This window comes from Protopterus annectens, chromosome 8.part0, assembly GCF_019279795.1.
Source record: "Protopterus annectens isolate FY-2018-M chromosome 8.part0, PAN1.0, whole genome shotgun sequence".
In the NCBI taxonomy this organism is placed as follows: domain Eukaryota; kingdom Metazoa; phylum Chordata; order Ceratodontiformes; family Protopteridae; genus Protopterus; species Protopterus annectens.
Genome location: NC_056741.1, coordinates 608,513,254 through 608,540,370, shown reverse-complemented (window position 1 = coordinate 608,540,370; position 27,117 = coordinate 608,513,254). Strand labels below are relative to the sequence as shown.

General features: G+C 42.2%; 1 protein-coding gene across 3 annotated transcripts in view; it reads left to right on the top strand.

The window, feature by feature from the left end:
* Positions 1-27,117, top strand: part of LOC122808944 (dynamin-1-like protein) — a 1,240,976-nt gene that overhangs the window by 998,355 nt on the left and 215,504 nt on the right. For all 3 annotated transcript variants that reach the window (XM_044080100.1, XM_044080098.1, XM_044080099.1), the window contains one exon: positions 7,122-7,265. In XM_044080100.1, the coding sequence (XP_043936035.1) occupies positions 7,122-7,265 (144 nt within the window). The remainder of the gene's footprint in view (positions 1-7,121; positions 7,266-27,117) is intronic.

Genomic DNA, 27,117 nt, shown 5'->3' with positions numbered 1-27,117 from the left:
CTATGAAATCCTCCAAGGGAGCTTGTTTGCAAACATCCAAGAATTTCTTGCCAAATGATGGGGAGAGGAGGTTGCTTGACCAGTTTGGCAAGAAAACATATATTTCAGCCATACTGGCCATATGAACTCTTGACCAAAATTTAGAATATTGACTCCACAAAGACTTCTGCCCCTTATCTTCCCAGGGCATGGATAGTGACTCTGGATTTGAAGGATGCCTATCTTCATGTTCCTGTTTTACAGGCAACACACAAGGTTCCTAAGTTTCCATGCAAGGGGGATACATTACCAGTTTTGCCCCTTACCATTTGTTTTATCTACTACACCTATGATGATTGCCAAGTATCTGGTAGTAGTCATTGTCTTTTGCAGAATATGAGGGTTCCACATTTACCCTTACTTAAATGTTTGCCTGATTCAGGCTGTGTCACCTTCATAACATCTGACAGCTGTGCAAGTCACCATGGCTTGCTTTCATAAGGCAAGACTAATCTCAGTGTCCAGAAATCACAGCTCTCCCTCAGCATCAGTACTACCTTCTGGGGCAGTTGTAGACTCGGTCATTCCTTCCAGAGAACAAGCTGAATTTTCTGTCTGCGTATCCTAGGAACCCATTCAACACACAGGCCATTACTGCAAGGTGCTGAGCTGCATTGCTTCTTGCATTTTAATGATCTCATTAGTAAAACTGTACATGAGAAAATTTCAGTGGTACCTAAAGAAGTGTTGGTCTTAGCACCAGCAGTCCCTAGAAACACCCATCGTTCTCCATCCATGCTTAAAGGAAAGGAGGTGGGAGGAAAAGGTAAAAAACAATCCAGGAGCACCATTCCAGCTCCCAGAAGTAGTACAGGTCCTAACAAGAAACAGCTCAGACCTGGCCTGTGGGAGGCTCACCTATGGCAATTCAGGATCCAAGGGACTTTGGGCAAGCATCAAATGAATCAGCACATCAGTATAAAAGAGACAATGACAGTTACTCTGGCTTTAAGAGTCTTTCAAGAAAAACTGATTCCCAGACCCATAAAGATTCTGACAGACAACACCACAATCATGTGATACTTAAATGGGGGAACCCCTTCCTACCCCCATCCGGGCTAGCAATGGAGCTTTGGCTCATGGCACAGCAACTAGGGTCACACCCATAGCTTCATACATAGCTCAGAACAGTCTCTGCTGGCAGATTCTTTGAGTAGGACTCCCCTAGGCTGTAACGAATAGATATTGAAAAGGGATTTATTTATAGATGTGATGCACAGCTGGGGTGTGACAGAAATGCACCTTTGTCTTCCACAGAAAACAGGCAACTCAGCAAGTTCTGCTGTAGGACCCCACATAGAGGGACTTGAAAAATGGACACCTTCTTTTTCAGATTGACAGACATCTTTCTCTGTGCCTTTCCACCATACCCCTAATCCCCAGGGCATTACAGAAGGGGTGCGGTCAGACAGGCCAAAAATAATTTTAATAGCTCACTACTAGGACATAGGCAGCACTAGTTTTCCCTTCTCCTGGCATTCAGCAAAGAAAGAACTGTGCCTCTTCACCCTTCATGGGTATATTAACCTAGAACAAAGGATCTGTCATCTGTCCCAACCTAAAAACTCTTAAATTGACAGCGTGGATGACTGGCTACTAATTTCAACCAGACAATTATTTTCTCAGGACATCTCAGCTATCCTGAAGGAGGCTGGAAGACAGGAAGTCATATGTAGCTAAATGGAAAAGGTTTTCTGTCTGATGCAAAGCTAGTAGTGTACCTCTTCCTTCTCTGCAAGCAATAACTATCCTATTCTAGTGTTAAGGCCCAAATGTATGCTATCTTTGCTTGCCTTCCAATGTCCCTTCAATTTTTGCTCACCCCCATATGAAACAATCCTTGAAGGGGTTGCTGCACCTCAGACCACCCAGACAGGAACCAACACCCCTTCTGAGATGTAACTTGTATGCTTGAGGAACTTGCAGTGTCCCTCTTTCCCCTTTGACCCCGAGGTGTCAAACTGCTTGCATGGAAGACACCCCTGCTGTTGGCACTCACTTCACCAAGATGTATCTAGAGTTGCAAGCTCTGATGTGCAAGGAGACATGCCTTTTCTTTCATGGGAACAGAGTTGCCTTGAGAACCAGTCCCTTTTTCTTGTACAAGGTGGTGTCAAAGATTTCTTTGAATCAGGCTGTACAACTTCGTGTGTTCTTTCCAAAGCCTCAAAACTGGAGAGAAAGAACACTTCATTCTGTGGATGTACACAGATAACTAAGATTCTACCTTCACTGAATAAATTTTCCAGGCACATCAGGCTAGCTTTTGGTGGCCTTTACAGAAGCAAAACAAGGCAAACCAGTAGGGAAACAAACCATCTCCAAATGGATTTTGAACTGCATCTCCTTTTAATATTTTACTATGATAAGCAGTTCCTTGGCAAGATTGGAGCCCATTTTCACAAGGGCAAAAGCCACAAACACAGCATTTATGAAATGATTTCTGACTGACTATGCTATAAGCAGCCACCTGGTCCTGTGTACAGGCTATCACCTGGCAGTACAACTTGGGGCCATTTCTAAGGCTAGTTCACCCCCCCCCCCCAAGTAAGAAGCTTTAGGAATCATCTCATGACCCAGTACTGCAACACTGACTGTGATGAATGTAGTACAGGTGTGTATGACTTACATAATTGTTGATGTTTGAGTAGATCAGTATTATAGTATACATTTTTACCCTCCTTTTCCGTTTGTCTTTTTCTGTCTCTAGAGTTGAGGTAGATCCCCCTTTTTTCCACTGATCATCTTCGCACCTACTTTCCCCCTTCTTTATCCCAGGGTTTCTGGCTGTCAGTAGGGCTAGTTAGGCAGGTCATGCACCACCTGTGCATCATTGGACACCAATGAACTCTGACAAGAAAGACCTGAAGATGACACTGTGATGCACCTCTTATATCCCCTGACTTTCATACATTGGATGGTCATGGACATGCGTTGAGATGGCAAAAGACTCTAGTGTTTGGACCAGCCACTGCCTTTTGCATGACAGGAAATCTTAAGATTCAGTATTGCACTATTGATCTGCTTGAACATCTTAAGTTATGATAACTCATCAGTACAAAAGCACTTTCTCTAAGTAAGGTTCTTTAGTGGGAAGTAACACTCCACTCAGTGCACCAGCTACATTTTCTGGAGTTGTTCTTCTACCCTTTGTGAAGTAGTAGCATGGTTATCTGTCCACACTTTTACACACTGTAAGTTGGGTGGAGTTTATAAGTAATAGAGGTGGATTTGCTGCAGCTGTAGTTCTAGCGATGCTTGTGGGGTTTCTATCCTGTTAGTGGATTGGTAGCTCAATATTCTACCCATCTAGTATGTGAAGGCAGGACATTGAAGTATGATAGTAGAACTGCTTGAGATATTAACTAGAATGCATGATTGAAGTGTTCTTTTTCACACTAAACCGCATACCTTTTGTTTTGTTTTTTTTGGGTGGGGGTGTTTTGTTTTGCTCGATTGGTCTCACATTCTAGTGTTATGTTAATGTTGTGAGGCACTTTTGTATGATTAATGTGTACTTAGCTTGTCTAACCTGCGTTCTTCCTCCAAAACTGTATAGATTAGCCTTTTGCCAAGAAAGGGTCCTAATGAAAAGAAGGCAAGTTTGTGAGCTAAGTTGATTGCTTGGTAGCTGTTGCCTTTCCAGACATACTTTAACGTGTTTGCCGTCAGAAGTAGCATAATGGTTCGTCCCATAGCCATCCTGTCCCCTATTTCAAAAATCCTAGAAAAATGTGTTCAACTTAAACTTCTTCCTCATCTCCTAGACAACCACCTTATATCTCCCACACAACATGGCTTCAGACCCAACCACAGCACAATGACTGCCCTCCTTTCCTTCCTAGAAACAGTAAATAGAGCTCGTGATTCTGGCTTAATTGTTTCTACATTGCTGCTAGACCTCTCCAAAGCCTTCAATACCATCTCACATAGCCTACTCATTACTAAGCTCTCTGAACTTAACCTTTCTTCTTCCTCCTTGAATTGGTTCTCTATTTACCTATCCAACCGAAATCAAGCAGTAAAATGGAAAAAAAACTACCTCCTCATTTCTTAGTACCCCCACAGGTGTTCCACAAGGCTCCATTCTCTGTCCTGTTCTCTTCAACATATTTATAAATGACTTTCACAAATCACTCCCTTTCTCAAACATCATCCAATATGCAGATGATTCAACAATCATCTGCTCAGCCACCTCCATCACTACACTTCAAAAACTAACTCGGGATGCTTTCTACACAACAGAGCAATGGATGTTAAAAAAACGTCTTGCTCTTAATGCCTCCAAGACCAAACTTATGATCTTTACTCCCTCTAAAGCTACTTCTCTCAATATGAATACATTTTCAATCATTAGCCAAAATAACTCACCCCTAGAATTGGTGTCAGACACCAAACTACTAGGGGTACAAATTGACAACCAACTTAAATTTACCTCTCACCTACAAAAAAACATCAAAAAGACCCATCAAAAACTTGGTATGCTTTGTAGACAAAATGCATACCTCACCTCTGCCACTAGAACAACTCTCGCTACATCCTTCCTTATCCCCTCCCTTCTCTATGGCGCCCCACTCCTAACTAACATTAAATCCTCTCTCAAAAAACAACTTTCCTCTTGCTACAATAAAATTGCAAAATTCGCCACTAGCCACAAGTCTTCTACCCACCACTGTGTTTCCCTCCAGAAACTAAAATGGCTAGAGCTTCCTAATCAACTAACTTACACACAACTAACTCTAGCCCACAAGCTTATCCTTAATCCCTCCCTCTGTCCTTCCCTATCTTCTGCTTTTAATATGCACCTACCCAATAGAGTATTAAGATCAAACAATCAAAACCTACTCAAAGTACATAAACCTACACATCCTCCAGGCAAAAACCTTCTATCCTTCAACCTAGCTCGCCTCTGGAACTCCCTTCCCCACTCATCCGCACCACCTCTAATCACACTGCTTTCAAAAATCCTTCATACACACCTGACATCACATTGGGAATGCTCCTGCTCCCACCCTACATAACCACTCTTCACCTACTCCAGGCTCTGCTCACATCTTTAATCAACCAGACAAGTCCATATAAATAATTGACTCCATATCCCTCCTCTTCCCCCACTTCTCCAAGTCATTGTACCTCCTCTTCCTTTCTAGTAACCTGTTCTCTTAATCTACTCTGCATAAATGGATAAGCTCATGTTAAATAGTTAATTCATTTTCCTGCAATGTATTTTAAATGCACACTTGCTGTACTACTTGATATTGCTTTATCTTTAACTGTTGTACCTATTGTTAAACTTTGTTTGTATCTAAGAATGTATGTTCAAAATTACAAAAATATATCTTTTGGAGCTTTTCTCCCCAGGACTCCATTGAAAACAGGTTCATTATGGCCCAATGGACTATCCTGGTAAACCAACTACAATAAATAAAAAATAAATAAAATGGTTAAGGTCTTCACCTCATAGGCACAAGGTGCAACATTTGTGTCAACTCTGGTTATTAGCTAGGCTTGGAAAAGTTTGCAGGCTGATAGCAAGGGAGAGTTTTGGCATAATGGTTAAGATATTTATATTAGAGATGCAAGGTGCAGGGTTTGATTCTGACCTTTGATTATTGGTTAGGCTTGTAGTAGTTTGCACACTTATGGCCTAATATTTACCTATGAATACTATGACCTTTTAGATTTCTCCTGTAGTGGTGGCAGCTGATACAATATACTGTAGCCTGTGTACTTAGGCAGGTATTCGAATCCAGCAGTGACTCACTTGTATCAGTGCACATGTGATTTTAGAGCTAAGTAACAATGGCTTCACCCAGAGATTTGATATGTAGGTTTGTACGGGGAGAAGGTTCTCCCATTAGTTTCGGTCCCTTTTGTTTGGGGGTTGGTATAATGGTTAAGGTGTTTACCTTGCAGACACATGGTAGAGGGTTTGATTTTCACCATTGAAGGGAAATTGGCTAGGCTTAAAGTGGTCTGCTGGAGCAGTTAGCTTACTACTTGCCTATGAACCCATAAATATGGCAGTAGAATAGGTATGACTTTTACCTGGAAATTTGTCATAATTGTAGACAAGCACAGTGGGAAGACTTTTGATTTAATGTTTTATGTATTTTAATTGGACCCTATTGTGGAACCATTGAATACTGTTGTGAAACCTGAGGTCAGACACTATAATATATGAAGCAACTTTTCTAATGAGAGAGAGAGCTTTATTTACCACTGAGCTCAGGGGGTGTTATGACTTTGCTCCAGCTGTTTTGTTTGAAAGACATGTTTTTCTTAGTGTCATGAAATGTACAGATTTTTGCAGTTATAGTAGCATTGCTTCCAAAATATGAGTAACTTTCTGTGGTGTGGGGGATTCTGTCTGTACCCATTGTGCAGCAGCCTGCCTACAGTACTGGCTCAGACACAGACACATTGTCATCTACTGTTGTAGTGAGTACTTCACTCAGCTAAACTGTACCCCAGTTACACATGCATGTTAACGCTGTACATATAAATAGTTACACTACACTTCTCAGACTTTGGCTTAGGCTGTCATTCTTTCTAAATGGTCTGTACATTTCTGTGTATGCATAAGCTTGTTTCTTGTGAATCTATATTTTTGTTTACTGGGGTAGTGCATAGATCTCAACGGACCATTTGCATGCACAGCACTGGTGAACAGGACCATGTAAGAAATGAACAAAACATATTTGCAGATATAAAAATATGCTAGAAAACATATGTATATTAAAAGATGCAAGAATATGCTACAACATTTAGTTCAAGATGTGGTTTACAGTGTCAAAACAGATGGTAAAAATGGAATCACTTCCATACTTTGCAGTGCAAACTGGATCATATTTTAGACGTTGCACTATACTCACCAGCAATTCCAAATTTTCTTTACTAACAGATTAATACTCTGCATATTTATGGTTGACCTTGCTGCAAAACAAAGTGCATCCTCTTTGAGAATGTAGGACACTAAGTCCAACGGGTTTTGAGATAACAATAACTTAACCTGCTTAGAACTTTTCAGAATATTTTAAGTTTGAAATCAGTAGTGACTGATGTTTATAACATTTGCACAGCGAGATGCACTACAAGATGGAAGTCGAAAGTGGAAGAGTGATAAACCAGAAGAAGCAATGACTGAAGAGAAGACAAAAGGAACCCCACAGAACTCTGCCTACTCAAGTCCTAGCAAAGGCCATGCAGTAAACTTACTAGATGCAGTAAGCAGATTTTTTCCTATTCTTTTATGTCCAGATTTTGCATTGCAAGCAACACAGTACCAGTGACCCAGATATTCATTCTGATTTTTTGTATTGTTTATATCACTGTATTATTACGCAATTTTCTTGTACTTGAGATTATGCCACTTACTTTGACTATTTTAGCTACAACTTCTAGTGGTTCCACAACTTGTTTTACATGGGTGTTGTTTGCTGCTTTATATACTGTGTTATCATTACCTTTATTAAAAATTACAGTCAGATGTAGATCCACATCACCAATGTCTGTTCTATCATATGACATGAATCTCTCTTGACAGCAAGTTTTAGCCAATTACTCTAGGCTAGTGTAAATGGCTGGAATCTGTCTGTCCTGGGGATATTGTTTATTTTGCACTTGGCTTAGTATTTTTTTTCCTTCCTTATCCTTAGGTCCCTGAATTAGTTTCTGAAATCATGTCATCATTGTGCTTTGTGCAACAGCCCAGTCCATGTATTTAAACATACCTAAACACCTGAAGTTGATTCTTATGTTAAATGCATTTGTAGTACAGTCATCATTTGATTTTTAATAAAAGTTGCCTGTTTTTAGATTGGAAAATGTAGTGAACTTTTTTGAAGAATTTTACATTTGAAAATTGGATTGCTTAAACCATTGAGCATGGTTTGAAACTCAGTAGTTACCCCCCTTAGCCCATACTCTGAAAAGTAGTATCTGTTTGACATTGATTAACAGCAAGATTATATTATATCTAATTGTCTGCCATTGTATAATCAGTATTTGTCAAATTCCATAAAACTTTCTGCAGCATTTATCTGATTTATTTGTTGACTAAAACAGTCCTACTAGCCAGACCCCATTTTCACAATTACACATAAAAAGTAAAATATACAGCAGTATTAGCATGTACATTAACTTCACACATATGTTATAACTTAATGTTAAAGCAACTGAAATAGAAGTAGGACGGTTGAGAATAAACAATATATTATAGAAGCATAGCAAAATTATAAAATCATAATTTCAACAGTACAGTACAAGACAGTCAAGAGCATTATCTCTAAATTATGATCATGTGTATGAAGCACTAAAGCAGGGGTGTCCAACCTTTTCACGTGCAGGGGCCACATTGAGTCAACAGAAATTGTCTTGGGGCCACATGTAAAATATATCATATAGTTAATTGTATCGCTGTTGTGGACGACCAAAGTCGACCCCTTGGCTGTATTGTAGGTGAATTTGAACAATGAATAAATGTAATAAATGCATAATATTTGCCCTAAAATTCAATATCTCATTCTAATTCTTAAAATAACAGTTAACTCTAACATCTTAGTTTCTTTAACATCTTAGTTTATTTGTAAAAAAAAAATAAATAAATAACAGGTGCGAACCCTTCAACTTGTATGAGATCATACCTGTGATTTTGCTGGTTTCTTAAAGATGTCCATGTCTTCCATCATGTCCTAATGTCCATATGTTGTCCAAAGCGCTCGTGTATTCTTCTGTTTCTAGCATTGGAATCTGTCCCTGAAATTATTCAAGACATGCTGCATCTGGTCAGGCTGGTCTGAAGATGAAAGAAGGTTCATCAGTGGTATTCTCAAACTGAGCACCCCTTTGGAAAGGCACATTTCTAGCTTTGGAACCTGTCCCTGAAATATGGCACTGGCAACATTTCTTGCTTTTGCACTGCTGTCTGGTCAGGCTGGTCTGAAGATGAAAGAAGGTTCATCAGTGGTATTCTCAAACTGAGCACCCCTTTGGAAAGGCAAATTTCTAGCTTTGGAATATGTCCCTAAAATATGGCACAGGCAATATTTCTTGCTTTTGACTGCTGGCTGGTCTGAAGATGGTAGAAGGTTCTTCAGTGGTATTCTCAAACTGAGCACCCCTTTGGAAAGGCACATTTCTAGCTTTGGAATCTGTCCCTGAAATATGGCATTGGCAATATTTCTTACTTTTGCACTGCTGGCTGGTCTGAAGATGAAAGAAGGTTCATCAGTGGTATTCTCAAACTGAGCACCCCTTTGGAAAGGCACATTTCTAGCTTTGGAATCTGTTACTGAAATATGGCACTGGCAACATTTCTTGCTTTTGCACTGCTGTCTGGTCAGGCTGGTCTGAAGATGAAAGAAGGTTCATCAGTGGTGATGCACAGCTTGCTGGAATGATGAGACTTTTACTTCTTAAAAAATGAACAATTTGTATTTTTACATTTGTTTCACTGACTTAACAGATGGTAGAACACATTTAACTTTGGTTCACCCACTTACTTTGGAGCCACAAAGAACATGATAATTTGCAACAACACACTCCAATTTCACAAGGTAATCTCATGCCTGCTTTTTTGCAGTTGCCTCTCCAATATGCATGAGTGCACATTTCAGCTGACGACTTGTACAGATCTACTCAATGAGGCATAGCATCATCAGATAACACCTTTTTGTATTTCTTCCTTAGATTACTATAAGTCTCCAACTTGAGGTGTTTCCCAATGTTTGCTGAAAATTTGGAAGGGGTCTTCCAGTGTTTGTTACTTTTCTCAAATTTCAACAAATAATTGACTTTATTAGTAGTGGCAATGTTTATTCGTGAAACCTGTTCACAAGGGTGTAGCCAGGCACAGATCTTTGCTGAATTCAAACTTATTGGTCCTAGTTCTTGTTAAAGTGCCCATATCAGGAGGTTCAGGCTATCGGGTCAGGATTGCTCTTTTGTGTAGTAGACAAACATTATAAGCATAACCTTTTTAATGTGAACACTGAGCTTGTCTTTTTGATACCAGTGCGTCTATATCGGTTTTGATAGAGGTGGTGGCGGCGATGCGAAGAGTATTTTCAAGATGCTCATCTGAAATTTTCGTTCTGATTTTATTTTTTGTATACTTCATACGAGAAAAAAATTGCTTGCAAATGTACGTTCTCCCCAACAGAGATGTCATGAACAGGTGTTCGTGAAGTGACTGATATTTTTCTTTAGGTAGGTACAAGTTATAAAAGTCCAATAAAGACACTTGCAGAAACTTTTCTTTAAGTTACATATCTGACTGCAATTCTATGCATTCCAGTTGCAGGTTTGCAGGCAACATGTTGATGTCAACTGAGAATGGAGTAGCAAATATACTGAATTGTTGTTGGCGTTTTCTAAAATCTTGAAATCTACTTTCAAAGTCCTGTAATAAACTATTAAGTAATGCTGCATATTTTTCAGTATTTACGTGGCTTTCCTCAGACAGTGTTTCAAAGTGAATGAAGGTATTGTTCTTAATCTGACAGTGCCATAATTTTAGTTTCACTTCAAATTCCATCACTGTTTAAAACATGTCATTTATTAATAGATTTTCACCTTGGAGGCACAGGTTCAGGTCGTTTAAATGAGCAGTGACGTCTACTAAGAAGGCTAAATCAGCCAGCCAGTTTGCATTTTCCAATTCGGGTACATGCTTTCCTTTTGACTCCATAAAGGACTTGATTTCATTTCTTAAATCATAGAAACGTTTCAGCATTTTTCCGCAACTTGGCCATCTCACTGCAGTAAAGTACACAATGTCTCCATAGGTAGTTTCCAAAGTATTCAGAAACTCCTGAAACTGGCAGTGATTTAATCCTTTGGATCTTATAAAAGTTATTGATGTTAAGTTGTCAAACTCGCCTTCATTCTTGCTGGATGGGTTCAGAGCCGATCCTCGGCTCCGACTCGGCACTTGCTAAGCTCGAGAGCTAATTTTACCAGCTCGAGACAACCCTATATCCCATGATGCAAGGCGTGACTACCCAGATCTCGTTTGCCGCTTCGCGAAGAGGTCTTCTTTTACCAGCTCAGGTAGTGTTTTTGTGATTTAACTTTCTACAGTTAAAAATCTTCCCTTTTTCCAGCCTTTTTTTTCTCAGTATTAGAGTTAGTCTTTCTATAGCTATCTCCTTAACCCTATACTCCCTCAACCTAATAGGTTTAGTTATTTTCCCCTTCAGGCCTTAAGCCTCCCTTTCCTTAATTCCTGTCAGGGTGTTTGAGTGTTGTACTTAGTTCCCCCCCTTCTTCTTAAGTTAACTGTGTGGGTGAACTTTGTGTGTGTGTGTGTGTGTGTGTGTGTGTTTGTGCACTGGGTATAATTATGTCCAAAGAATCGAAGGTCTCAGGCTTCAAGAAGTGTGACTCGTGCTGTCAGAAGATGTCTCTGACAGATGGTCACACTTCTTGCGTTTACTGCCTGGGACCTCTACATCTGCAGGAGTCCTGTGCCATTTGTCATTCTTTTAGCCACAGAGTCCTGCAGGAACCCTACGAGGCTTATTGAAGCTGGAGAGCTCCCCGACCAAGACCGGGTCGGGGAAGCCCTCTAAGCCACCTAAACCCCAGGCTTTGAGTTCGAAGCCTTTGGCTGTGGCTCCGACTCCTTCGGAGTCTAGGTCGGCTCCGGCCGGAGCCGATCTTTCTCTCTTAGAGGCGGTGGTATCGGTGCAGGCCGGCTCCGATACACCTGCATCGAAGTCGATGTCGGCTCCGGCTGGAGCTGACATTTCCATGTCCCAGACTAGAGCCGATAAGTTATCAGCTCCGAGTGGAACCGAGGGGTCTTTGGCTCCGATGGCTCCGACTAGGAAGAGATCTCGGTCTCCTTCCCTGGAGTCGATTCACTCGGCTCTGGGATCTCTGCATTCGGAGCGGAGCCATCGGAGCCGATCTTCTAGGTCTTCCAGGCTCTCTGACCACGACTTGGAGAGAGTGGTAAGCAAATTGCTGAAATCACAGGCACTGGCCCAGATGCTCCATAGCCCGTCTCAGCAGACGACCGCTATCACTCATCCCCCTGAATTTCCTCCTTCGACTCTCCTCCAGAGTTCAGAGCCGGAGCTTCTCGAAACCTTGACTGTTGGTGCGTCGGAGCCGATGCCACCCCTTTCGGCTCCTTAGTCTTCGACTCAGATTTCCTCCATGACACCTTCCATGGAGGGATCCGGTCGTCGTGACTCCTGCGTCGGCTCCGAGGGGGCGAGTGGCATCGGACCCTTGTCCGGCCCCGTTCTCCCTCTCGGAGCTTCGGCGTTGGTGAGTTCGGCACCGACATCGGCCTTGGAGCCTTCTCTTTCGGCGGGGCCGGGAGTTCCTGTTTCTTCGGAGCGGGAGCTCTCTGGCCTCCCTGGAAGGGGAGCCTTTGAGGTGATGAGGAGTGTTTTAGCCCCTCAGCTGAGTCAACAGTCGGTTCCATTAGCTCCCCCCTCCTCGGTGCCTGCTGTTATCTCTTCCCACTCTCTTGCTCCCAGACCCAGAGATCCATCGCCCCAGGTTTCCCCACTGGGAAGAACTTCCTCTTCCGAGGTTTCTCCTGATCCTTCGGGGGAACCCCCGCGTAAGAGGACGTGCAAGAGGAAGCACATAGACTCCCCTGAGTCTACAACATCTGATACTGACTTAGATGAGTCGGAGGGATCCACAAGGTCCCCCTCTGAGGATGTGTCCTTTTCAGACATCTTGGAACTCCTTAAACAGAGGGGGAACTGGCCTTCCATTAACCCCCCGAGGATGAGTCAGTATACCTGGAGGCTTTTGGATCTCGACCTTCCACCTCCTGGGTGTCTCCGCCTTTCGACCCTCTCATGGAAGTGGTGGCTCGAAAGGCGTGGGCGGCCCCAGATTCTGTGGAACCAGTCCCTAGGAGGCCATCTAAATTCATCACGGCCCCGGTAGACAAGCAGTTTCTCACCAAGGGTGTCCCTGTTGATGCCATGGTGGTGGCAGCTGCCACCAAGAAGGAACTTGCCGATCCTTCTGTACCTGTCCATCCTCCTAACAAGGAGTCTAGGACCATGGATAGGTACGGTAAGCGGATTTTTTCCTCAGCGACCTTCACTATGCGCTCGCTGAATTATCTCTGTCACTTTACCCGGCTTCAGAGAGATATTCTCAAGGAACTAGGTGAGGTAGTACAGGATCCGTCAGCTGCCGGGGCTCAAGAAAAAATTACCTCGCAGCTGGGAATCCTAAATTCCTTAACAAACTCCTCCATGTGGCTCATTTGTTATGCGGCCGATGGAGCGAGTAGAGCCGCAGGCACAGGAGTGGCCCTTAGGCGTCAGTCCTGGATGCGGCTTTGCAACTTCGCAGATCCCTTTAAGGCATCCTTCACAAATACTCCCTTAGACGGTTCGGCTTTGTTTGGACCTCAGGTGAAGGATACATTGACCAGATGCGAGCAGGACGGCAAGACTCTTTCTGCCGTAGGAGTCCGTTTCTCCACCCCTTCAAGACCTTATCCTAAAGGTCAGAAGGGAGTGAAGATGTGGTTCTGTAAATCTCAAGGAGTCACGCCCGACGCACGTGGTCAGTTTACCCCCAGAGGCAGAGGGGGTAATAACAATAGACGCCACCCTAGGGGCAGAGGAGGTCCGCAGAATCAGGGTAGCAGAGAGCCTCTCCCTGACAAACCCTTTCAGCATCCCTGAGGTGTTGCCCGACTGTCCACCCTTGGAGGCAGTCGGGGGAAGATTGTCGCTGTACCCAACAGCCTGGCTTTCCCTTTCTCAAGACATTTGGGTACAGTCGATCATATCCGAGGGTTACAAGATTCCCTTCGAAAACTATCCTGTTCCTCAGAAGGTATCCCTCCCAGACGTTGCACCCGGTCTAAGGGAGTTCTCAAAGCTGGAGGTATCAAAACTTCTAGCAAAAAGAGCCATCCAGCCAGTTCCAGCAGACCAAATAGGATCCGGGATCTACTCAAGATTCTTTTTGGTCCCCAAAAAAACGGGAGATTGGAGACCAATTCTAGACCTCAGCAGACTAAACAAGTTTGTCAAGAAGGCAAGATTCCGGATGGTCACGCTTCAGTCCATTTTACCCTTTTTGGGCAAGGACAACTGGATGTGCTCGGTAGACCTTCAGGATGCGTACTATCACATAAAAATTTACAGGTGCTCCAGAAGGTTTCTCCGCTTTCGGCTGGGGACCAGTCATTTTCAATTCAGAGCCCTTCCCTTTGGTCTCACTACAGCCCCCAGAGTGTTCACCAAATGCATGGCAGCGGTCACGGCTCACCTGAGAAATCAAGGATTCCAGGTGTTTCCGTATCTAGACGACTGGCTCCTCACGGCCACCACCAGGCATCAACTTCTCCAGGCCAGGGACTACACTCTTCATATGTGCAGCCAGTTAGGAATTTCCATAAACTTCGAAAAGTTCTCCTTGTTACCTTGCCAGTCTATTACCTTTATAGGCGCAGAACTAGACACTGTTGGGATGTCAGCAAGATTCACAGATCAAAGACTTCTGGACATCCAAAAATATGTTCAGATCATCCTACTCAGCAAAAAGATCAGGGCCAGGTTTGTCCTGAAGGTGCTAGGACTTATGGCGGCTGCCATCGTACTTCTTCCTTTGGCTCGCTTCCATATGCGGCTACTGCAATGGATGTTATTCACCCAGTGGTCCTTCCAGCAGCTTCCCATGTGCCACGAGATCATTGTGACACAATCTTGCAAGAGTCACCTGACCTGGTGGATTTCTTCCCCTCAAGTCCTCCAGGGCAGACCGTTTGTTCCCCCGGCCCCGGTTGCCACAGTCACATTGGATGCCTCCCTGATCGGGTGGGGGGGGGCATTATCAGGGCAGGATGGTCCATGGCACTTGGCAACCCTTCGAATACCATCTGCACATAAAGATGAGAGCATGTGCTTTTAACGTTGCAATCCCTCAACGACTTTCTTCCTTTAGGAACTATTGCAGTTCAGACGGACAACATGTCCGTAGTATGGTACATCAACAAACAGGGCGGGACCAAGTCCTATCCACTGTGTAGAGAAGCTCTCAGACTTTGGCAGTGGGCAATCTCCTCTCATCGGTTTCTGATAGCAGCGCACATCCCCGGGAAATCCAACTTCATTGCGGACAGATTGAGCAGAGCTATTCTCATGCCTCACGAGTGGTCTCTCAAACAATCAGTAGTGGAGGAGATTTTTCAGAAGTGGGCCTTCCCTTGCTGCGACCTTTTTGCTACACCCCAAAACAGCAAATGCCCAGACTTCTTCTCCCTCTTTCCACTCCCAGGCCAACCCCCCAGAGACGCTCTAACCCAGGTTTGGCCCCGGGGACTTCTTTATGCTTTTCCTCCATTCCCCTTGATACCGCAAGTCATTCAGAAAGCTACCGTTTTGAGAGCCAAGTTGATTCTCATTGCCCCTTACTGGCCTCGACAAATTTGGTTCCCGTTCCTTCATCGCCATCTATTGGTACAGCCTTGGCATCTGGACCCAGTTCCAGATCTTTTGATCCACCAGTCGGGTCATCTGCACCAGGCCATTCGCTCTCTCAACCTCGCCGCTTGGTTGCTCCACTTCCATCCTTAGCCAGGCTTCCTATGATTTCTAATCCTGTACGGGATATCATAGTAGCTTCTCTAAAGTCCTCTACCAGAAAGATTTATGCTGGTAAGTGGCAGCGTTTTTCCTTCTGGGCGAAGTCCAGGGACATAGACCCCTTTACTGCCCCAGTTCAGTCAGTTTTGGACTTCTTAGCTGAGATTTTTCAGTCGGGTTCTTCTTCTTCAACAGTCAAAGTCCAGCTGGCAGCAATCTCAAATTTTCATGTTGGCTTAGCCGACCAGAACATAATGTCTCACAAGCTTTGTAAAGCCTTTCTCAGGGGTATCTTTCTACTAAAGCCCCCAATTAAAGATCCTCCTCCGCAATGGGACCTGAATTTAGTGCTGACATCCCTAATTCTTCCCCCCTTCGAACTGGCTGCTACATGCTCTTTAAAATTTCTCTCTTGGAAGACAATTTTTCTGGTGGCTATTACTTCAGCTAGGAGAGTGTCTGAACTTCATGCTCTCTGTGTTCGACCTCCCTACTTGGTTTTCCACACGGATAGAGTATCTCGAAGAACAAATCCATCCTTTTTGCCCAAGGTGGCTTCCCAGACGAATCTTAACCAGTCTATTGATCTTCCAGTATTTTTCCAGAATTATTCGGACAGAGCGGAACAGAAACTGCATTATTTGGATGTTCATCGCCAGCTCAGATACTACTTGGTAGAACTAAACAATTCAGAAAATCTGATCAGCTTTTTCTTTCTTATGCAGAAAACAGAAAAGGTCTCCCGGTCTCCAAGGTGACCTTATCGAAATGGCTCTCTTCCACTATTTCCCATGTTTATCTCCTTAGGGGCAAAGAATTGCCCTCTAAACCTAAGGCACATTCTACTAGAGGCCTAGCCACATCTACAGCCTTTCAGGCTAGGCTACCTATTGACACCATTTGTGCAGCAGCCACTTGGGCCACGCCTCATACCTTTGTCTCACATTAAAAATTGGACTTGGCCTCCAGAGACAGAGCTAGGTTTGGTTCCACAGTTCTCAAGAGTCTGTTCCATTGTGCCACCCAGGATAGAGGTGCTAGGGACGCGGTCCCATCCAGCAAGAATTAAGGCGAGTTTGACAACTTAACATTAAGAAGTTATGTACCTACCATAATGTTCCATGTTAGTTGTCTTCTCTCGCCTTCTTTCTTGCGTCCCTCCCTCCTTTCCCCCTAGCCTGGACAGACCTTGAAGTTGTACTCTTCTCTGGGGACGAGTTTATTCTTCCTATGTACTCCAGTTGTGAGTGGTCATTAGTTTTACTAGTTCCCCTGTGTTGTGTTTACACATTTGGTTACTTTCTTCTCCTTCTGTTGGAAGAAGATAATGGGCATATTTCTATAGCTACCAAACGAGATCAACACCACGAATAAATATGGCAAGTTGTACCGTATCTGTAACATCAGTGCTGTCATCCAAAGCTATGGAGTAAAACTTGAAAGTTGCACACCGAGATTCCAAAGTATCTTCAATAGATTTGGCTATATCTTCCACTTGCCTTGCGATCGTCTGGTGAGATGGACGTATTTTAGAAAAATCTGATTTTTTTTTCAGGGCAAAGTATGTCTGCTACACTTTTAAGGCATTCTTTAATAAATTCACCATCGGCAAATGGCTTGGATTTTTTAGCAATTAAATTTGCTACAACATAACTTGCCTTCAGTAAAGAAATCCGGCTGAGTAGCTGATTTTCGAAACAGCTGTTGTTGGAACGTAAGATTTTTTTTTAAATCTAATATTTTCTGTCTACGGCACACTCCTTGCAATTCACTTAATTTGGGGTGCATTTGAGTATAATGCCTTTTCAAATTGTAGTCCTTGAAAACAGATACCACTTCTCTGCATATTAAGCAAAGCGCTTTATTGTTAGATTCAACAAAGAAGTACTCGTCAGTCCATTTTTCCTGAAAGACTCTCCTTTCTTCTGCTATTTTTCTTTTCATACCCATTTTGTTTTTGCAGGATGCAGAAGCCATGCTGAAAAGTAAAAAAGGAGTAACTACTATTAACTACTTTATTCCTAGTTATATTATACATTTTTAAAACAGTGGCTAAAAATTTACATTAAAAAAATAAGGAAATAAAAATTAAAGCTAGTCGTAGTTGTACTTTTATTCCCTGGCATGGTTAAAATATTGATATACTGGCTACTTCTAAGACAGATCCCTAAGTGCTTATCCATATGCTGTTGCAAAGGCTAATACAAATGAGTGGGTGAGGAACAAAACTGAAGGCTTTTCTTCTGTCATTCTGCATCAGCATGTACAGCAGGTGTCTTCTGCCCACCAGAAGGAATGCTGATTCAGAGAGTACTGTACTAAAACTATGCATTTCAAATGATACAACAATCTATCAAAAGCAGTGCTCAAAGTAAACTTTAACCCTCTGTTGAGTAAGTGTAAATATGTTTCACCATATTACCAGATATATTCCATACGATAAAGTCAGCATCAAATATACACTGAGCTACAAACTGCTTTACCTTTAACTGAACAGTACACTGATTTACCTCTAACTTACACTGTAAACATGAGTAGCATCACCATTAACTCTCCCTTTCATACTTGTCATCCTTTGTTACTGCCCAGAAGAGGAAAGTAGAGAGTGATTTGCAAGCCGACTTTCTCCGAAAGCTTCAATACAAACACCATGTAACTCCAGGCTGAAAATTAAGCTGACAAGGTACCTGACAAAGTTCAGTTACTTTTTCAACTTAATTTTCAACCATGGAGATTCTATCTGACTGCAAAGTTAACTGCGCTGGGAGAAGCCACTCTGGGTTAACATAAGGGAATTTCGATCTTCTTATGGCGTGCTCAGTGTTAAGCACAGAGGCGCCACGAGAAGGTACCCGTGGTTAACGAAGTTGAAAGGTACCTAGTCTGTATTGTGGTCACGCACAGGGTGAAGGCAAAAAGATGTCTAATTGCTAACAGACACACACAATCACACAATCCATGCAGTCCTCCTCAAAACAGTACCAGTGGCCACAGCCCATGAAGTATCATCCACAAAATCAGATGCACACTGCATACAATTACTGCATACAATTAGGAGTGACTTGAACAACAGAAAAAAATAAAATTATTTAAAGCAATTTTTCCTCAGAAGAACAATCTGCAGACAAAACATTCCTCATGCTTTCACAGTTAGTCAAGACAAACCTTAATATATGAGCCTGACAATTCAAAATTCTGAAAATCAAAGTTGCAGAAGCATACACTTTTCTACCAATAATTATCAATAACTAAAGCTATAGCTACTGGATCAGGTTTAGGAAAAGTGTTTAAAAACATAAAAGACTAAGGAACTTTATACATCATGTATTCCTTTTATGGGTATCTGGCTCACTGTAAGGAAAACTGCAGGCAGTAACACACACATCCTCCAAGGCAGACAGGACAGGAGGAATCGGTGGAGGTTCTTGAAATTCCTTCTGTAACAGCTCATAGTATTTTCCTAGGGACTGAGAAACCTCAGTGTTCTCATTTAAAACACTGTCACATTCTAGAAATAATCTTAGAGCAAGAGAGCCCCACACAGGGAAAGTCAGAAACTGAGCTCTCATTTGAGTCTGAATCAGAAATCTGAGGAGAAAACTTTGTATCTGTCCCTTCATCCTCCTGTCCAGATTAAGAATCTCTTCAGGAATGGAGGTATCCCTCTTTTCTTTTACCAGAAACTACTTCATAAGAATAACCAATAGCCTGAATTAAACCCTGAGGCAGACTCAGTAAGCTACTCTTGTATAAGGAACTTTGAGGAGGAGTAGATGAATGTTTACTTTTCTGTTTCTTTTTGACAGGAAAAATGGAACCAACAGTGTTATTAATGGCAACAGCAGTTGCCCTACTATGGGCACAGCATTTTGGCAAAACATGGAAGCTTTCCCTGTTCTCTTTCCAGGACCAACAAGAGTTTCTCCCTCTTGCCCACTAAGGAACACTAACAGTCGCAGAGGATGTGGCTAACCACTGGTCCACAGTGGCTGCAGATCTTACACCAGAGAAATTCTGAGGTACAACTAATGGCCATAGCAGATTCACCCACCTGTGGCTGGGGCAAAACTGCTAGCCTGCTGTGATGGCAAAGGCTGTTTGCTTAACCTTTTCTTTTTGTGGCTGGAAGAAGGACTGAACATAGGACCAGCAGATTGCTCCATTGTCAAGCCAAAAATGGCGCCTCTTTCCCAGGGAAAACAAGCAGCAAATACTGGTAAAAATAAGTCTTTAAAAGTATTTTTTTTTCATAGACAGAACAACACAATAAAAAGCACTTTAAAATACTTTGGCAGCCCAGAAAAGTAAAATAAACACAGTTCCTCCACAAAAATGGCTTTCGGTTACTTAAAACAACTTTTAAGCTAACAGGAAAACAAAGAGTGCTCTCGTTTTAAAGTACTCTGTACAGTCTTGTGACAGTCCATTAAAACATAAACTCCTAGATTTAAAATAACTTTCCTGAAAAGGACAGTTTGAATAATAAACCAAATTATTAAATGGGAGGCTTTTTCACCAAAGGAAGCTTATCTGCCCAGCAATGGAACAGCACAAATCAACTGTCAATCCTCAAAAGCCTTAGAGGAGCATAGTCTTCCGCAGAAGTAAATCTCTGAAGGGCATGGTGCCCAAACTTGTCTTTTAGTCAACTCAGCTCAAGCTGCCTGACAGTTTGGGTATGTGGAAGGTGCCCTGAAGCTTTGTTGGCCAACTGTTATATCATTGTCAGGATATAACTAATGCAGCTAAAGCTACAGCAGCAGTGATCAATACGATGAACATCTTGGTTAACTGAATAGTCAAATCTTTACCTGATTTTTAATATAATGTAGGTGTGATGCTAGGATTAGTTATTCTTTCATTATATACTGCACTGGCACAGCATTAATACAAATGCTACTTGCCTCTTTGGCTCAAATTCTCCTAATGTAAGTATAGTTAGACTAGTGGTTCTTTCATACCAGTCATGCTTGCTACCGTGGGCTGAGAAAGTTCCTTTCCTGGTCTTCAGACACAGCTGCTGGATAGGAAATTACTTACCTTGGACAACACCAAGTTTAACCAGGAAACAGGATAAAGCCATGTCCGGAATGTTATTGTTAAAGTGGGAGTTCAAGTTTTGATCGCAAACTGGATTAAAAGTTCCTTTGCATACTATAAGGAAGTGGTCTCCCAATAACATATAAGGAGGGTATTAATTCTACTGATGAAAACAGAGCAAAGCAAGCTTGCAAAACACAGGTGTATTGCAACATTTATGATGAACTGAAGACCCAGTGTAGCTATATATTATCTTGTGAATGAGGCACAAGCTGTACTTTCTTCAGTGTTAGCTTTCATTATTTCTTCAATATCAGTGTAAATGTGGTATCTATTTTTCTGACGTGGTCATTGGCTTTCTCAAAATAGTGACTAGAGGTTGGTGGTCAGTCTCAGTTTGAATAGGTCAGCCATAAATATAATCGTGGGACTTCAAACATGCAAACACAATTGCCAAGAGTTCCTTCTCTGTCTGAGCATACTGCATGTTGGTTTGGGTTAATATTCTTGAGGCATAGGCTACTGGTCTACCGTCTTGAAGAATGACTGCACCAAGACCAAACTTAGAAGCATCACAAGAAAGAGTTACTGGTTTGTGAACATCATAATATCTTAAAGTAGGTGGACTGGCACTACTTTATTTCAGGATATCAAATGCTCTTTGGTGATGGTCAGACCAGAATATGTCTTGTGTGTCAGCTCTCTTGAGTGGTGCTGAAAGCTGGCTCAAATCTGGAATGAACTTGCTTACATAGTTAACCATGCCAGGAAAACGTTGTAGGGCTTGGACATTGTCTGGAGCTGGCACCTCAAGAATTGTTTGCTTGGAAGGGTCTGGCCATAAGCCAGAACTGGTAAACAAATGACCAACATAAGGAACTTCTTGTAACATGAATTTACATTTCTGATGATTCAGCTTAAGACTGACTTCACAACCTCTGTCTAAAACTGTTTTGAGGTTTCTGTCATGTTTGACTTCACCATTGCCTCCTACAAGAATATCATCCACTGTAATAGCACATGGATAGACAGAAAAATTTTGCTCCATTGCATGCTTAAAGACTTAACTGGCAGAGTTTATTCCAAATGGCATTCTCAGAAATCTGTACCTTCTGAACGGTGTACTGAATGTGGTTAGCAACGAGGATTTACGGTCAAGCAAAATTTGCCAAAATGAACTTTTTGCATCTAAGACAGAAAAAAACAGTGGCATTTGGCATAAGAGCAGCAACTTCTTCGACTGTGTGCATTGGATGATGTCATTTTAGTGCTTTATTCAAGTCTCTTGGGTCAATATGTATTCTAATATTATCTGAGCTTGTCTTATGAGCTACCACCATGGAGGATACCCACTCATCTGGTTCTTCTGCTGGACAAATTACTCCTTGCTGCACCATTCTGTCTAGCTCACCCTTGACTCTGTTCTGAATAACTACTGTAACTTTCTGTGCTGGTCTGATAAATGGGCTTATTTCAGGGTCTAACGTCATGGATTACACAACTGGGAGTTTGCCTAGTTTGTCTTTGAAAACATCAGCACAACTGGGAGTTTGCCTAGTTTGTCTTTGAAAACATCAGCATAATCAGAAAAAACAGTCTGGGAAAAATTTGAGCTGTTATCCTTCAAGCTTACATGGTGGACTTCCTTATTTAACGAAAGCAGTCCCATTTTCAAACTGTCTCTGAGCCCTAATAATGACAGTACCTGTCTTTTGACTACATAAAATTGCAAGGCATAGCTGTTCCCAGCAGAGTAACATGAAAGCACTACTATCGGTTTGAATTTTTTCACCACCATAAGCAACAAGCTTCACACACTTCGCCAAATCAAGCCTCTCACCAGCTTTTACTCTAACAAACATTTCTGCTGACATAACATTGCACTTTGATCCAGTATCTACTTTGAGCTCCACGGGTGTCCCTTTAATGCGAACCGTACAAAATACATCATTCTTTGCCCACAAATTTATTGCATTGACTGTTTCAACAAGCACAGACATACCATCAACATAAAAAGTAGGGTCACAGCTTTCTAGTTGATCAACTTGCCTCTTTGAATACTCTCTTTTAATGAAAGAGTGAACCTCTTTTGATTTGCAAACCCTTTTGAAATGATTCCACTTTTTACATTTGTGGCACTGCTGACCAGAAGCTTAGCACTTTTCCCTTTTAGATTCATGATTACCACCACAATTGTAACAGTTGACTATGAGACTAGTAGCTACAGGTTTTGCTGAGGCACCCATGTGCTTCACTGAGCATACTCTGGATTTTGCTAAAAAATCCCTGGATTTCATGAAAGCTGCTCCACCCTTAGGCCTGTAAGTTTTAACCACGTGCTGCATACTATCTAGAGTAGGTACTGGAAGGCACTGGAAGTATGTATTTCTCATTTGTGAGCAAATGTGTGTGCTTTTCTGTAAGCTCATATATCTGACAAATCTCTATGACCTTATTCAAAGTTAAATCACAGTCTTGAAGCAATGTCTTTCTCACTACGTCCTCTTTAATACCACACACAAGCCTCTTTTATCAACTCATATCTCAAATCGCAAAATCTGCACGTTTTAGCCTTGTTTCTCAGGTCAGTTATATATGCTGCAGAAGTTTTGCCAGGCTTTTGATCTGTTGTCTAAAATAAGTTTCTTTCCATTGTAATATTCGTTTTGAGATTACACATTTCTCTAAATTTACGTTTTAAAGACACTGGGTCTTCCCACATTTCTATATGGCGATTTCCCCCCTCTCCTGCATACATAGCAGGTGCATACATAAATGAATGCTCTCTTTAAATGCCTTCTGAACCAGCTAAATTAAGCAGAATAAATGCCTTTGTACATCCGTCTTTGTCAGAAAAAGCATCCTGTATGAAAATGTCGTTCTCTTGCTCAAACGCTGTCCAATTTTCTGCAATATTGTCATCAAACACAAGCGGACTTGGTCTGCAAAATCCCTCTGCCATGCCAGCAAGTTGTATTTAAACACATGCAAATATGTCCCCTGTAATTATGCACAAACATGCACATACACCAGGTACTTGTGATAACATTTAAATACACAATAAACTCTCAAATAATATTTCCTAAAGTACAGTCTTTCAAACGGCTGTACTTTGGGAAATAACAGTACTGTAATACTGCATACATTTGCCAATACTTTGCACAATTCAGATACTTTGAATAGCTTAAGTTAATGCAAAAAAGTAGCACATAGTGAAAAAATATGGTAATTTTTCCCTTTTTTATACATTTTGTGCGATTCGGATACCGTTTCAAACATTTTTGTAATTATTTTGAATATTTTTATCAATATGCCACAGTTTCAGGCATATTATTTAATTAGAAATTTGTTTTGAGCATTCAGAGTGCTTTGTTTTATATTTGTTGAGTAAGAAATCATTTAAGCAAGTTTGAGTACATAGAATTCATTTCTGACATGTTTGCGAGTGATGTGAGCAGTAGGGATGATCCACGCCTGTCTATTCCTCCAATTTTAACTGTGCACCTCATGGTTTTGACTCGGGATCCCAGTCGCTCGTCTTGTATATCTGAATAAAACAATGAAGCTTGGGTGTTAAAGTATTTTATTGCATACAGACACATCTGAGCTGTAGTAACTACAGAGATTAAATTGATCAGTCACAGCATGAAGTTATGGGAAAGAGTAGTGGAAGCTAGGTTGAGAAAGGAGGTGATGATTAGTGATCAGCAGTATGGTTTCCTGCCAGGAAAGAGCACTACAGATGCGATGTTTGCTCTGAGAGTGTTGATGGAGAAGTACAGAGAAGGTCAGAAGGAGCTGCATTGTGTCTTTGTGGACTTAAAGAAAGAATATGACAGGGTGCCAAGAGAGGAGTTGTGGTATTGTATGAGGAAGTTGGGAGTGTCAGAGAAGTATGTAAGAGTGGTACAGGATATGTACAATGGTAGTGTGACAGCGGTGAGGTCTGCGGTGGGTGTGACAGATGCGTTTAAGGTGGAGGTGGGATTACATCAAGGATCAGCTCTGAGCCCTTTCTTATTTGCAGAGGTGATGGACAGGTTGACAGACGAGATCAGACAGGAGTCCCAGTGGACTATGATGTTTGCAGATGACATTGTGATCTGTAGTGAGAGTAGGGAACAGGTGGAAGAGACCCTGGAGAGGTGGAGATATGCTCTAGGGAGAAGAGGAATGAAATTCAGCAGGACTAAGACAGAATATATGTGTGTGAATGAGAGGGAGGATAGAGGAATGGTGAGGATGCAGGGAGTAGAGGTGGTGTAGGTGGATGAGTTTAAATACTTGGGATCAACAGTTCAGAGTAATGATGAGTGTGGAAGAGAGGAGAAGAAGAGAGTACAGGCAGGATGGAGTGGGTAGAGAAGAGTGTCGGAAGTGATTTGTGACAGGCGAGTACCAATAAGAATGAAAGGGAAGGTCTACAAGAGGGAAGTGAGACCAGCTATGTTATATGGGTTGGAGACAGTGGCATTGACAAAAAGGCAGGAGTCAGAGCTGGACGTGGCAGAGTTAAAGATGTTAAGATTTGCACTGGGTGCGACGATGGTGGACAGGATTAGGAATAAGTGTATTAGAGGGTCAGCCCAGGTTAGAAGGTTTGGAGACAAAGCCAGAGAGGCAAGATTACGTGGGTTTGGACATGTGCTGAAGAGGGATGCAGAGTATTTTGGGAAAAAGATGCTAAGGATGAAGCTGCCAGGTAACAGAAAAAGACGAAGGCCTAAGATAAGGTTCATGGATGTGGTGAGAGAGGACATGCAAGTGGTTGGTGTGACAGAGCAAGATGCAGAGGACAGGAAGAAATGGAAACAGATGATCCACTGTGGCGACCCCTAACAGGAGCAGCCGAAAGAAGATGACGCATCTGAATAGATAGAAGGAACATTAAACTTAAACAAACTGACTGACTACAATGCACATGTATGCTTACACCTCGGCTGCTTACTACAAAATACCACTCTTGCATGCACGTGCCTGCTTACTGGAAAGCTTCTTAATGGTGCATCATACACTCTGATTTACAGTTCTGTCTTCAGACACTTTTTCCTCTTTTGCATTCCCACCTGTTTCTTGTCTGTCTGGATTTGAAGGATGCTTACTAACATATTCCTATTCACCCTCTCTTCAGGAAGTTTTTATGTTTCTCCATTTCTTTCTCTCGTTATCAATTCACTGCTTTGTGTTTTACAGATCCAAGGGTGTTTACCAGATGTCTGGCCTTGGTGGTAGCCTTCTGCAGACTTCAAGGTATTCAATTATTCCCTTATGTAAATGACCTTCAAAATCTACACTTCATTATGCTGCTGCTCTCCACATTGTAGTATTCACCCTCAGTCGCAAAATGTCTGTGTTGAGTCCCTCTATGGGCCAAGTGTTTTGGGGTTGCAGGATTCAAGTCATGCCAATGGTGGCTTGCCTCCCACCTCCCAAGATCTTCCTTTTGATTGCTAATTTCCATCTCTTCTTCCTGTTCCAGTTCTTCCTGCAAAGGAATTTCTCTGATCCTTGAGGTACGTGGCATCCACCATTCCCAATGTTCCTTTTGCCAAACTCCAAATGAGGAAATTTCTTGAGCATCTCAAGGCTGTTTGGCTTCACCACTGTCACCCTGTTGAGTATTTGGTCCCTGTCTTACCTTGTGAAGCTCAGACTCCACTGGTATGTTCAGCAGAGTTCCCTAAATCCAGGCCTGGCTTTTCAGCTCCCTCCCTATTCAGGAACTGAACACAGATGCTTCTAATCGAGGTTGGGGAGCTTCCTACAATAACCTGAAAGTCCATGGTCTTTGGTCCCATCAACATATGTCAGACCATGTCAACATCAAAGAGATGAGGGCTTTAATCCTAGCCCTTCAGGCCCTTCACTTCCTTTGGATTACAGGTCCTCTTAAGGTATTTAAAGACAATACCACGGTCAAGTGGAATATCAACAAACAAGGAGGCACAAAATCTTTCCTTCTTGGCAATCTGCCATCACCTGGTTCTTCAGGTGTTTTACATCCTTTAAGTGTACAGTCTAGTGGCAGACACTTTAAGCTGGTCGAGGACAAATCCTTGTGAGTGGATGCTTCATAGGGAGGTATTTCTGCACACTGTACATCAGTGGTGTATTCCAGATAAATGTCCTTCTATTCCAGTGTTGCAGTATTCTACATATGAGTTAACTCCTCTTGTCTCACATACGTCCAGCCAGTATACAAAAGTTTTCAGTCCCTCTGAGGTGCATGAGATGTCTGACATGACTGGGGGTAACGTGGGCCATAAAAGTGATGTCTGCACGCAATAGCCCTCAGAACTTCTCAGCCACCAGTCGTACGCCAGGTGTTCCTGCTATCACTGATGTCATATTCAAAGAAAATAAGTACCCTGTTGGGGACCCTTTCATTCCTTCCTTTTTACTTGTATTGCCTGTTCAGTTCATCCAGAAAGGGCACATGTACGTGCAGCTGGCAAAT